The sequence below is a fragment of the Acanthopagrus latus genome, chromosome 1 (genome assembly GCF_904848185.1).
Source record: "Acanthopagrus latus isolate v.2019 chromosome 1, fAcaLat1.1, whole genome shotgun sequence".
Classification (NCBI taxonomy): domain Eukaryota; kingdom Metazoa; phylum Chordata; class Actinopteri; order Spariformes; family Sparidae; genus Acanthopagrus; species Acanthopagrus latus.
The window spans coordinates 16,379,130-16,393,586 of NC_051039.1; the positions used below are offsets into that span (position 1 = coordinate 16,379,130).

The window sequence follows — 14,457 nt, forward strand, 5'->3', positions numbered from 1 at the left end:
ACCGCTCCGCTGCTGATGTCACATCCCTCCTGCATGTGTATCTGAACGTGTGTGTTTGTGTGCATGTTTATCTGGCTGCGTGTGTGTACAAGTGTGTGTTGGATAGAAGGTTTGATTCGAGGCCAGCTGTTTTTGTCCATCCCAGTATTACTTGGCATGGATAGACGGACCACATATGGCAAATCAGATAATTTCTCTCCGCTGCTTGTGTGATTGTGTTTATACACTCTGTGTGTGTGTGTGTGTGTGTGTGTGTGTGTGTGTGTGTGTGTGTGTGTGTGTGTGTGTTTGTGAGCGTGGGTGTGTGTGATCCCTGATCATGGCTAGCTCGATTTGTTTCTCAGTAAGTTTACACGGACATTAGTATTCAGGTTGTAAGTCATGTCCTGGTTTGAATTACTGCTGCAACTCTTGATCATTGTCATTATTGATTCAGCTGGTGATCATTTTCTTGACTGATCTTCTAGTAAAATGGTGGAAAATGATTTAAAGTGGTCCATCGCCTTTTCCCACACAACACTACAAACCCGAAGACATTCAATTTGGTGTCATACAAGACAACGTAGAGCCCAATGCTGGAGGTCGAATATCTGCCATTTATGCATAGAATTAATAACTTTTTAAATAACAATTAACTTATCATCAGAGTAATTACATATTCTGCGACCATTTCAGAACCATTTTTTACCGTATTTGGGGTATGATGTTGACATTGTACATGTGGTAATTTATCTCTCTGTTATGAAGTTAAATTATTCTTAAATGTTTTTCTGGACTGACATCATTCACCTTGTGTCTGGCTTTATTGATATATAGCCTGTTCCATGCTAACAGCCGCCCTAATGGAAGACAGTTACATGCGATAATCAGTTTATCACCCATTTAACCAGTGCCAGACTTTGCTTTTTTGCAGCATGTGGACCGTCACTACATTTTCTTCATATACTTTTATTTAGCGGATGCTATTTGCATCCAACGCGAAATAGCCAGTAGGGCCTTTTTACACATGGGCATGGTTAAGGTAAGCCAAATAATTATAACATAATCGGTCAGCCAAGTCTGAAAATCATAAGTCAGCTTTGACTTTTGCCGCTGGCCAAGACTCAAACCCCAGCCTCCTGTGTGGAGTTGCTGTGTTTGACCCGTTCGATCACCTGTAACTTTGTCCCTCAACGTTTCCCAAGTGTCAATGTCGAGACTTGTGTTCACAGCACAGTTGGGCAGGAGTGGTGCCAAAGTCCAAAAATATGTGCTTAATCCCGAGTGCTGTGACGTGACACCATCAGCTAAGCCCCACAAGAGCGCTATGAACAAATGTCTAATGTTAAACTGACCTCACCTTTCCTGGTAATCCTGTGTATTTGCTTGATATCCTTCTTTTCCATCCAGTCGGTTGAAACTGTCGTGGATCGCACCATCAAACAACAACTCAATTGGCTGACATATTTACATGTTCCCTGGTTTGGATGTGACAAAGCAGATGATTGGCTTTTGTGGGGAATGGGTGGGATATGTGTCTTATAAGCACCATCCCTGGATCACAGACTTGGATCACTCAAAGCTAGCAACTATCACAAAGGTAACATGTCAAGGCAACGAATACCAGCCAGTCACACGAACATCTTATTTCCTCGAATACAGACTGCAGCACCCTCTAAAAACCTGGACCGCCAACACAACTGAACAGACAGGCACTTTATTTTTGTAATTACCCAGCTACCACATTCAATGTTCTAAAAACGTATTGCTATGATAGATAGATTGTCCAGATTTCTTAGTATTGCGCGTGTTAACACACCTATCATGATGGTCCACCTGTCCAAAAAGAAGTCACGGGCAGGTTTGACTTCTCTATCAGTTTGGCACGAAGACGATTAGCAATGAGGCTTTGAACCTCATAACAGTGGTGATGAAACCGTCTGATTTGGCCCAAGACTGAGGATAAAAGGTATGAAGACAGAAGGGGAGTGTGGGCGGACATAAAGATGGAACAGACTGAAAGAGAATAATGGAGGAGACGGAGGAAGAGGTCATCTGAGCTCACCGAGCAGACTGTTAAACATCTGGGAGTTACCCTGACAGAGACACCAGTAGTAATGGAGTCTAGTAGAATTTTAATTTGTATATTTGTGTTAAAGCGACAGCTCACCTAGAGAAAACAGTCCCTTCCACTAACAACAATCTGTGGCTTATCTTGTGTAGTTTGTATTTTTGATTTTGGATTGAGCTGCCCCCAATAATAATGCTTGTTCCATACACGTAAATATGTTTTGGTTGATACGTTTGTAAAGCAAATAAAACATGCAGCACACACTGGAGGGGAGCCAAAAAAAAAAAACGTTGTGTAGCTCCGAGCTCGTGGTCGTACCACGCCGAACATATATCATCGCCGCCCTGTCACACACACACTTACAAACAGGCATATGTGCACACAAGTATAGGCTCGAGGCAGCCATACACTGTAACACAGAGCCCAGTAAAAGCACACATCCACAAACCGCCCTTGTTTTCCTTTCAGCCTCCTGCCCTCTTGTCCCCCGTGGAAGTCCCAGGGTCGGCCAGTAAAGGCCCAGTCATCCATCAAAACGATGATGCTCCCAGTCTGCTCTGTGACGGTTAGGGGAGCAGCACAGATGCTACGAGGCTGGAAAGGATTCATACTTTGTCTCCTCTGTCTATATTTTTCTCGTTCCCCTGCCCTCGACTCATTCGGAGTGACTCTCCCCATTGCTCTTTTCCCGCTTGCTCTCTGCCTCTTTTCGGCACATCCATATAATCTGGTGAGAAAGCAGGGACAGAGGGCTTGAGGGGGGGGGAAAGGGAGGAGAGGCTGTTCTTTTCTCTCATTGTGTATGACGTACAGTGCCTCTTTTAATATCAACAGTGGGGACTCAGAGATTTGGATGTTGAGAATTCAAACGGAGGCTGCCGGGGTGCTGACATCTTTGGTGCTCGTCTCGTGTCTACATGTTTTGAAATGTTAAACACGCTCCGAAATTTTGCTTTCAGTTGTGCTTATCTTCACCGAATGAATGGAAGGCCTTTTGAGCATCCCAGGGTTTTCGCAGAAAGAGAGGCCGCCCCTCGATGTCTGGACAGTGGCATCGCTGTTCAGCAAGCTTTAGCAACGCCATCAACACACTTTGCTTGCTCACTACACAAGTTACACACTAGTGGACTGAGGGTATTAAGATGCAATCAGATGGAACAGCATCCCATGTGCATAGTTTGAAAAGCTTTGCATGACACTGCACCATATGCGCAATCAGCACACGAGCGCGGGTGTAACAATGCAAGCGGTGCGCTGAGCTTTCGCACGGGTAAACGCGCGTTCCCTCAAATCCCCATCTCCCTTCCCTCTTTTTTTCACTCCTTCGTTCTCTCCGCCTCTCTCGCCATCATTTTTTTTTTTTTTTTTGGTTTCTCTGTGTATTTGTGTGCGCGTGCGTGCATATGACATCTATCTAGTGGATTAAGAGTAATGCCCTGATCCTGTCGCAAACTAGGCCACTGCTTCATGTACGCAGTGAGATGCCCCATGTGAGAAACCCCATCCCTCTGCATGTCAGTCAGAGTGACGGGAAACAATGCAACAACAGGGTTCTCTCTGTTGACCCACGTTTACCCCAAAACCAACAAGCTGTCGTTTCCCCCACCCCCCCTTCTGCAGACTGGATGTAACAATAAAAAATCCAACAAAAAATAAACCCCCCTGTCTGTGTGTGTGTGTGTGTGTGTGTGTGTGGTTGAGTGTGTGTGTGTGTGTGTGTGTGTGTGGTTGAGTGTGTGTGTCTGTGAGCAACAGAACACAACAAAACAGCTTCTTTTATTTCAGCAATGCTGAGCTGTAACCTGGCACTTTAGTAAGCAGACTGTACATTTTTGAAAGCAAGCAAGAGCGGTTTAGGATTCTGCCTAGGGAGGCTCCTGGTAATGTGAAACTCTTTAGTCTCAGTTTGCTTCACCTTATTTATGTCGCAAAAGCTGTTTCTCTTTTCCACAAAGCTTGATGTAAAAAAAAAAAAAAAAAAAAAAAAAAAAATGTGACATTTTTGACTCACAGGTTCTGAGCACAACGTCCAGCAAAAAAAAAAAAACAGAACTCGCTCATGTGCTGACTGATTGACCTGTCAGCATATGGCCATGTTGCCAGGGCTCGCATGGCCGCGAGGTTTGACTGGAATCTTAGAAGTGGCTCGGTCAATCTGCCACAATGCACTGCCACGTTGCTTGCTTTGGGAGCACCTGAACAAGGCACTGAACGCACAAGTGCTTCTAGAGGAGCCGTCTTCGGTTACCTGGAAGTATTTCATTTGGCTTACCCTCAGGTTCTAAGTTCAAGGGTCTGAGTTGCCATGAAGAGCAACGTTCCTCCACATTTTTCTGTCCAGTTTAAAGATTCGATTTTCCATAATTTGTTTGTATATTTACAGCCAATTAAAACAACATAAAGTATAGCTTCTTTTTTTTTCATATATTTGATGCATTTTGTTTACTTTAAAAGGAAACCACACTGTCTGAGGATACAGTAGATGGAGTTGAAAGCTGCGGAGATTGTAATGCCCCTTGAGGCACATTTGGTGAGATTGATTTTTGGACATGTACACAAACCTGACCTGACTTTTGGACCTCTCTGTGGTAAGAACATAAGAAGGCAGAGAAGCTGAAACACGGGACATGCGTGTCAAAGATTTGTAAGTCAGGTCATATCAGTGAGTTTGAGCTTAGTGTGTGCATCTGTGTGACTGTGTTCGCAGTTGTCTGTTTTCTATGTATATGTATGCAAGCATGTGTAGCGCTTAGAGAAGACAAGAGATTAGATTGCGATAAGTATCTGGTTCCGTGCGAGCTATGCGCCTCCTTGTCGCTGATGGATGAGGTAGCGTCAGGATGGCATGAGATGAAGATGCAGGGTCGCAAAGGTTAAAGGTTTCAGCCCCTGGGATTAGTTAAGGGTGTGAAAGAGAATCAGTTAGTTCCTTAGACGGATTGTGTTTCTTTTCTGTGACTGATTGGTATTGCCTTGCTCACTGAAAGCACAAAGAAAAAAAAATAAAAAGGCAAGATCCGGGCTGACATTATTGCCCATAACCGCAGTGCAAAATGTCAAAATGTCAACATCTGCTCCTGGCAGTTTAGACCATGATGGAGGGACTGGGGGATTTCTCTTGTGGGCTGGAAAATGATGATCAAATGACCAAAAGGCCTCCAGCGTTACACTGGTCAACGTACTGGTCAAATCTCAAAAGACGTTTCAGCAGCTTTTTACATGCATAGACCACAGCTGCAGAACTTCGCCTAGCATAGACCAGAAGAGAAAGTTAAATCTGTCATGGACTTTATACGAATGGATTTAGTCCTCATGATGTCACTCAAAGGTTTCTAAAGAGTTAATGTGAAGTTCAGTGTGGCGACTCTGGCTGCCGCCGTCATGGCAGTGCCTGGTCAGCTCAAGGCTAGCTGTCACCCAGCTCATCCGTGCCCTAATAATGCACAACCATAGTCCTCAATATAATTTAAATAAGTGAGTTATATTTAAAAAAAAAAAAAAAAAGATATGCAGTACAGTTGTCATTAACAGAGAAATTAGCTGCAGATCAAAATGATTTTTTTGGCCCCTGCTGTAAACATGTTTCTTTTGTGCTTTAAAGTCGGGTCTTTTAATAAGGGGGTCTTTGGGGATTGATTGTTTGTCTGCCTCAAGTAGCGTTTGAGGAACTGCAGTTTCTGGCACAAAGACAGTAAACAAGGGTAAACGGCAAGTAATATTTTCTTTAGTCACAAAGTGTTGTTTTTACACTTCATTACTGATAATGATTAGACAAATGATCTAGAATGTGTGAGCTTCAGGGACAAAGACAATATTTGTACCCTGATGGTGCTCGACATCCAACCAGGAAATGTCAGTGAATTTCATCCTGAAAAAAAAAACAACAACAACAAAAAAGAATTTAGGGCATGTTTTCTCTGCTGTTGAACTAATAAAGGGGTCATTCTGTACCCTTAAGACATTGAGAGTGTTGACATGATTAAACAGGTTTTGTCGAAAAGAGAAGAAGACATTTGCAATGACACTGCAAAAAAAAAGTCTGCAGTGATGTTGAGTAAGGAATACAAGAAGTGACTCCAATCGTGCTGAAATCGTCCTTTAATTTCCCTTTTTTTTTTTTTCATGCCACTTAACTCATTTCTATTATCTAAATAGTTAATGGCATATTTTATGGAATCATAGTATCGCATTAGAATGCAGCTGTGGCGATGATGTTCCTCATCCTGAATATGGCATGAAACCTTCAAAATAAAAGCCCTACTTAAAATGTTTCCATCAACTGCAGGCTTAAATATCTCTCCGTAGAAGGTGACAGAGATGGGTCGCGTCACAAGCGCTGCCAGGTGTCCTATACATGCGAAATTAAAATTGCCAATCTCTGTTATGTTCTAATTATTTTAACCGTTAACTGTCAGCACCAGCTTTAGGAGGGGCTTACTGTTAATAATCTGGGTAGAAGGCACAAAATAGACCTTTAAACCAATAATGTCGTACTCGCTTGTAGCACAGCGGCCCTCTGGACACCCTCGATAACTTCTCTGTGGTTATCTGTGAAAGTCAGTCCATGAGTGAAGGTGGATGAGGCTTAAGAGAAGGAAAGTCCTCCTGCTGAAGCCTCTCAGTGTGCTCCACAGCACTGAGGCTATTAGCAGCTAGCATAGCTGTGCGTCCAACTGCGAATAACAGGATCCGACCGGCGTTAGCTTAGCATTAGCTTAGCGGGCTCACCCGTCTGTGAAGAGGGCTGGATAGCATCAGCTTAGCTCTGACTTTGCTAAGCAGTGGTCCGTGACTAATACACTGTGACCAGTGCTGAGAGAACCCTCTGTTCCTCCTTATGGGAAGCCAGCGCTGACCCAGTAGAGAGGAGTGTACCCCAGTGGGTAGCCCATGTGTTTCTAATGACCTGTGTATAAAGGCAGTCCCCATTTGATTAATTCCCCTCCTTGTGTTTCTAACAAATTAACCCTGATTAACTCGGCACTAGCCAGACCCTAGGGCAAGCCGTGGTGGGTAAGTGGCATGCTAATTGGACATCACTATTGGCAGTAAAAGTGCATTTTATTCTCTGCTATCGCATCAGATTATATTGTAAGGGGACGCTTGGTGACGTCGGTCCCTAATGGCTGCAGGTTTCTATGCATACAGAGAAGTTTTGTATGAGAAGAAAGGAGTGTTTGAAATTAATAATCCAATACTCCAGATATGGCTGAGAGAAACTTGAATAAAATGTGATCTTTAATGTAGCGGTTATGGTGCTTAATTGCGTATAATTAAATCTCGATGTTGAATTGGCCCGTTTTAGCAAATGTTTTCCAATTAACACTTCCATGTACTGCAGAAGGAAGATAGCTGTCTCTCTGTGTTTATTGGCCCCGGCAATCCAATTTCATTTCCAGGACGAAAGTGAGCAGCTGATAATTTGCTCTTAATGTGTCGGTTTGATGTTAATGTGTTTTAAGTTATGGTTCTGGCCAGCTGCCCGCCCACTCTCGAGGCTGACTATCGCGGCCCTGGCTCAGGCCCCGTTATTGGCCTCGTTCCTCAACTTGTCTGACAAGCCTGCCTCAGTTCTCATTTGGGGAGTCATCAGCTAACCGCCCACCACCGCGTACAACACTGTGCAGCTGGATCTTTCCCTGGCAAGGACCGTGACTACTCATTACATGCCTAACTATCGGCATGCGCGCACACACACATGCACACAGTTATACAGAGGAAAATGTGAGGCGCGGGCTAAGATGCTTGACAAGTTGTGCCAACATCCAGAGGACCCTTTTCAGATGTGATCATCACTTCTCACAAAGGCTCTTCATGCTCATGAGCATGCGTCGACAAAGAAAACACCCAGGGTAATATGAACATGTCCGACAGTGATAATGTCATGCTGATCAATAGGTTCAATAACAATTTGTCCCCTTCCTCCACCGAGGGAAGATCCACTGTTCTACCTGTGAGCAGGAATAGCCACGCGCAGGATTAGCTGCTGTTAGCATCTGGGCTTCCCCCCGTATGCTCCTTTCAGCTAACACTGCACTTAAGCTTTTGCCATTCCATTTACTTATCTGTGATTTTATACTTATTGTCAGTAATCCAGCGTCTCACAGCACCTCTTTTCCAATTTGTAACCTTCGTACCAGCAGTATCAGAGACGCAGGGTCAATTTTGTGCTGCTGAGCCCATTGCTTTTTGTTGATTTGCTTTGTTCGGACGCGCCTGTCTGCTTTATGCTTTTTCTCATCAGATCAGCTTAGCGATTGAGGACGCACAAGATGAGGCCCGAGGGCAAGTAAATTGAAATATTCTGAATTTTGCAAAGAACTGTTCAGAGTTCAGATTAAGCACAATAAAACACATATTCCACTCATTATGTGTCATGAACATGTATGCTCCCCTTATTTATCACTTTTAAAAATCTACTTTTAAATCCTTGTGCATCTTCCGTGGTCAGTTCCGTCTGTTCATCCTCCCAAATATGTTCTTGCAACTCTTACATTTATACTGTTTTTCCAATCTTAATACTCTACATTCGTAAATCATACTCCCTGAAGGTTTGTGCCAGCATCTGTTCTTACAAACCCGATCTCCCTCGCTGTGTCCCTCTAGGTTAAGACGGCATCTGTCAGCTACAGTATGTCCCTCTAGTCTCCTACAGAGTGTCACTAGCTTCATTTAGTCTTGCTATTTGTCTTGCCTGCAACTCTTGTCAACCTCCATCAGCCTGTTATGGTTTGCAGGGTTAATTTAAGTTTCGTGATCACCAAATTAGAAGTTTGAAAAAGTCTAATAGTCAGAGGAAAAGCAAAACAGCCTATGTATGTATTTTTGAACAAGTCCAAAATAAAGATGCTATACATTTTTAATTCGCGTTCTCTGCCACAGTCGGTCTTCTCCCTTTGATTTTAAATACCCCAAAATCCTGGAATCAAAGTTTATCACACGTCTTCAGCCGTGACTCGAAAGTGGTCCGGGGAGTGTGGGGGGGGGCTGACTTTATAATCCCTGCCATCTGTTGTGTAGATCAGATCCCACTGTATGGCGACCTTTATGTAGGCCACCCTCCGTCCACCACACACACACACACACCAAGAGGGGGAAAAGATTGGCATCGTCTAATTCCATCTAAATCTCTCTCCGTGGACCCGCTCTGCAGTTTCCCCCTCACTTCCATCTTAGGTCATATTGAGGGAAAAGACGAGGGCTGAGAGAGAACGCCTGGAGACATGCGCGAGCACCTAGAACAACTCCACTAGAACAACTTCTTCTTCTTCGTCTTCTTTTTTCTTTTTAATTTCATTTTATCTCCGTGAATTAATAAACCTGCATGATCAACCTTCCCTGCTTACAAATGACTGCAAATATTGAGTCGTCCTTTGAGCTTGAGCCCCCCCCCGTCTTGGCACAAATGCCAATGCTTAATCCTCCTAAAAAACCTTGATGATCTTGGCAAAAGGGTTCGATAGGTGCATAGATAATGGAGGAGGAGGAGGGGGTGGAGACGGAGAGGATGAATTTGGAGGGAAAGGAGAATAAGGATGAGCGCCGATAAAGAGAGGGGAGGAGAGAAATACGGGAGAAGTGTGGAGCATACGGCTGCATTCCCCACCCCTCCCCTCTTCCTCATTAAGTCAGTCAATGTGACAGGAAGACTTATGTAACACCCAAGAGATGGAGGGAGGAGATGGAGAAAGAGTAACAAGGAGGAGGATGAAAGGGGGAGCAAGGAGAGCAGCTGTGAAGGAGGTCGGGGGGGAAAGAAGTGATGCAAAAAGAAAAGGGAGACTGGTAGAGAGGTAGAGGGGGCAAAATATGAAAAAGAGGGAAGTTAAGACAATTAAAGAGGAGATGTATGAATGAGAGATCGGGGCTGGAGAGATGAAGAGGATGTGGGGAAAGATAAAAAAGCAATTGAAAGATCTACCGTGCCTTTTAGTATGGCTCCGCTGGCTTTACACTTTTCATTTGTTTTGTGGGGGAGAGATTAGCAAGAGGATTAGGGAAGAGCGATTCTCCCGCTCCTCATTCTTTCTGTTTCCATCTCTATCTCTTTTTTTCCCCCTCACTCCTTCCTCTCTCAGATTGGCGCACGCACATTTGCTCGCCCGTCGCACACACACGCAGCAGGCACGGCGATGTGCGGTGAACATCACGGCGGCAACCGGACATTGTTTTCATTTCGTAGGTGATTTTGTTGATCCGCCCTGTGATTAACCGATGGGCGATATATGCAAAATGACAGGAAGGAGGGTAAAAGAAATCAACATCCCAGTGTCCCAGAGTCCATCATGATATCTTCAGATTGCTTCTTTGGTGCAACCCATCGTCTGAACCTTGAAAAATATTAAATTCACAATGTAAAAACAGAGAATATCTGCACATACAATATTTCAGCTGTTACATTTATTAAATATTTTGCTGATGATAATCAGTTGTTCTACTCAAGGAAACTCTCCTGTGTGTGCAAAGTTTGTGTAGATGTTACCAAACAGGCAGACACGAGGGTGAAAGTAAGCAGACACAAAAAATGCTCAAAAACACACACACACACACTCTTTCTCACTCTCTGTCTCTCTCTCTCTCTCTCTCTCTCTCCGTCACACGCACACACGTACTGTTCTATTCAGTCATTGAGGTAGATTTGGCCGTAAGCCACTGAGGTGTAGAGGTGATTGGGCAGCTTGGGGCTCTCTGACCATGTTTGCCAGTACATCTGGCTCGTTCTCGCTTGCTCTCACTCTCTTTATCTCACCCTCTCTCTCTATCTCTCTCTCTCTCTCTCTCTCTCTCTCTCTCTCTTCCTGGCGCTCTCTCTCTCGTATCCACCTCCTGCGCTCATCTTCCTCTCTCCCTCCTCATCTGCTGTTCATGCTTTCTCTTCCTCACCCATTCTGCTCTCCATCTGTCTCTCTCACTCACTCCCTTTATCTCGCTCGCTCCTCTGCTCAGCCGTCCCCACTCTTTCAGCACACTCTCTCTCTTCTTTCTCTCCTTCTCTGAAAAGCTTAGCTTTTCTCCCTCTCTCCCTCCCTCCTTTTTAAACAGCAAAAAGCAATTTCTCTCCCTTTGTCAGGGCGGTTGGCGGTAAGCCCTTAAGTAGGGATTTTCTGGTTTGGCTGGAATGCCATTAGGCGAGCTGGCGGTGACGTGCCGTGACTGACGTGCCGAATCTTTTTGATGTCATGATGTCACAATCCAGCGGAGGCTGTGGTTATGATATTGTTGGCGTCCCCGGAATGAGGGGCTTTAGTGGTCATGTCAGGAGTAAGTCTTCATAAATCCTTTATGGCACAGAAATATTAAGCTTCTTTGGTGGTACAGGGACAGTGGGGAAAACATGGTGGAACATGCACACACATGTACAGAAAAACCACCAACATGCACAACTACGCTGAAAGATAGATATAGGTGTGTTTGTAATCCAAGAATTGTCTCACACACACACACACACACAAAACCAGCCACAGTGTTCATTCTGATTGTCTTCATTTGGATTTTTGATAACCATCCAGGTGACTGCAGCATTGTACTTCCTCACACACACACACAGACACACACACACAAACACACACACACACACACACACACACACACACACACACATCTGGCATTCCCGGCATTTCACTCTCTCAGTGTGTGTTACAGATGTGTGAATGATAAATTACAGTAGCATAATAAGTGGATATCTGTTACTTGAGTGCATTCAGAAAAAAACACTATAATCCATTAGAGAATATGTGCATGAATGTGTGAACCTTTTTTGCTCTATAGTGGTTATGGAAATATGAATGGTTGTCATATTAAGAGCTTTATACAACCATCAGTCAAATGGGTATTGACATGCACATACACACACACACTTGTACTGTACACACAAACAGCAACATGTTTGCAGTTTGAACTTGACTTTTGTGAACATCTTTCCATGCAGCACCCCCGAGATTTACGAGAACCCCAGAAGACCAAACAGGAGTCCAGGGGGGAGTGGCCTCCTTTGTGTGCCAGGCCACCGGGGATCCACAGCCCAAGATAGTCTGGAACAAGAAAGGCAAAAAAGTCAGCAACCAGAGATTTGAGGTATGATACTAATAAAGGAAGGATATATATATATATATATATAGATATATATATATATATATATATATATATATATATATATATATATATATATATATATATGGGACTGAGTGAGCGTCAGAGTTTCATTGGTTTTGCAAACCAGCAGTATGTGCAAAAAAGCAAAAGAAAAAATCAGGATTTTATTTCCTTTGTCACAGCAGATACTTTTACCAATGGCTGTAGAGCTGACACAGCTAATGTTGGTGGATGATGATTTATAGCGTGACGTTAGACAAAATTTTTATTGGCAGCTTTTCTAATAATCAGTTAATCTTGCTGAGAGTTCGACGAGGCGTGGAGCTAGGTGTAACTTTAGCCTTAGCCTAGCATGGAGGAGGAAACAGCTAGCAAACACAAAAGCCCCTTGAAAAACCACAACTTGTCATTTTTACCCTTTGTTTCTTGTACTGCTCAACAACTAGGGTGTAACCTGTTAATAACTATAAAGGTGCTGGTCATTTCTACCATTCGACAGAGCTATGCTAACTGCTTTTGCTAGTCTTTGTGCCAAGCTAAGTCAAGCGTATCCTGGCTTTAGTGTTATGTTGAGCTAACTGACAGATACAGCCACATGCAGATACAGTGAGTGCTAACAATCATCTCATACTCTTGTGTTGTATATTAAATTTCAGACTATTCCTGGAAGTATTTTTTTTTTGTGCCAAACACACACATTTGTAAGGAGCTTTTTTAGATCCAACACCATAACCGCGACACGAGCGAGCGTCAGCGACAAAATCAACTTCGTGCTGTGTGACACGACGTGGCGCAGCATCCTTTTTTTAGCCTGACGCCCCGTTTTCTGTTTTCAATCCTGTTGCTCACATTGAAAGTGTGACACGACAAGGAACAGCGGATTGGTGAAGTTTAAATGAGGAGTTATCTATACTATGCCATCTCCTTCTACTTCAAAAACATATACTAGGTGACAGCTGGCTGGAGGGAGCTAGATGGGGAGCTGACAGTTTCTAGCGATCTCTACTTGCAGTTGGCTGTATTATGTCATTTGCTGTAGAGAAACGTCTAGATGTCACAGACTAAATTTGTGTTTACTGTTTTAAAAGTACAAACGTAAGAAAATAGCAAACTCACCCATCGTTTACGAGTGCTTCAATGTGATCTCCAGCTCACGGCTGACAGGCACTTTCGTCTAACAAGACGAAACAGAATGCATATTTAAGTTCCATGAGGACGGCAAGCCTCCAACATTGTGTCGCAGTGAGAGTTTTGCATTGCAGTTAGAAAACAGTGCTATATAATAGTGAACTCATAGTCTCATAGATTTCAGACTGTTACTGTCACATTGGGTTCTGGGTAATTCTTCCCCATTTTCTGACATTTTATAGACCAAACAATAACTGAATCAGGTCTATAATTGGCAAATGAATGAATCATTAAAATAATTTTTATTTGAAGCTTTAAAAGCCTACGTCATATTCAGGTTAGTCAGTTTCAAAGCCCTGATGTTGCTCCCGCTCTCTCACCTGAAGTGTCTGAATGGAACAGAGCCATCATTAATGTTATTAGCTGCACCTGTCCTATATGTGAGACAGGTGAGAGAAAAGGAATATTGTTGGAACTGTAATAATCTTCATTAATATGTATAAAATTGGCAGGCTTATAAATACATGAACAAGTATTACCAGTTTGCAAATACAGCCAAAACTGTAGCGCTCAAGATGGGATCAGTTTACCTGCTTTTCTTAATTCGTACTGCAACTGTGTGAATTGCGATCTGCCCCAGCTCCTCCATATGTCAGATGATGCCTCGGGCTACAGTATATGAGATTCTCATATGATCACCTTATTAGTTTCCTGAAGGCTCTAACCTTTGATTTACTTTCCCACCTCACAAGTCACTCCTCGATGGAGATGTTGAACCAGCTGCTCTCCTCCACAGCCAGTGTCAAGCCGGGCTCAGAGTGCTTTTCCACTTTAATAAGCCGACTTTCCTCCCAGGTTTAAGTTCATCTTGCTGTCTTCCTATTTGTGATTAAATCACTCCGGGAGATATTTTATTTTTAATCCACCCTATATAAACTCTGACTACTTGCTGTATATTTCTCCTTTCTATCCTGTCGGTCAAGAGTTGTTGTGGGATTTCTTTTTATTGGATTTCAGTCAGCGAAAACCTTCTCAGAATTACGAATCCAGATGTAATACATGCGTGTATTAAACTTATGCAAGAGCATTTAAAAGAGACTAACTAGTATTTCTGAAAAAGTCGATTCATATCCTGAATGTGAGAGATAATCGTTGAAAATTTTGATTTCAGCTATCTGTTCTCTTCT

At 43.3% G+C, this 14,457-nt stretch overlaps 1 protein-coding gene across 1 annotated transcript in view; it reads left to right on the top strand.

Annotated features, from left to right (window-relative positions):
- ptprdb (protein tyrosine phosphatase receptor type Db) overlaps positions 1-14,457 on the top strand; it is a 161,619-nt gene that overhangs the window by 90,594 nt on the left and 56,568 nt on the right. The window contains exon 8 of the mRNA XM_037102768.1: positions 11,979-12,124. Within this exon, the coding sequence (XP_036958663.1) occupies positions 11,979-12,124 (146 nt within the window). The remainder of the gene's footprint in view (positions 1-11,978; positions 12,125-14,457) is intronic.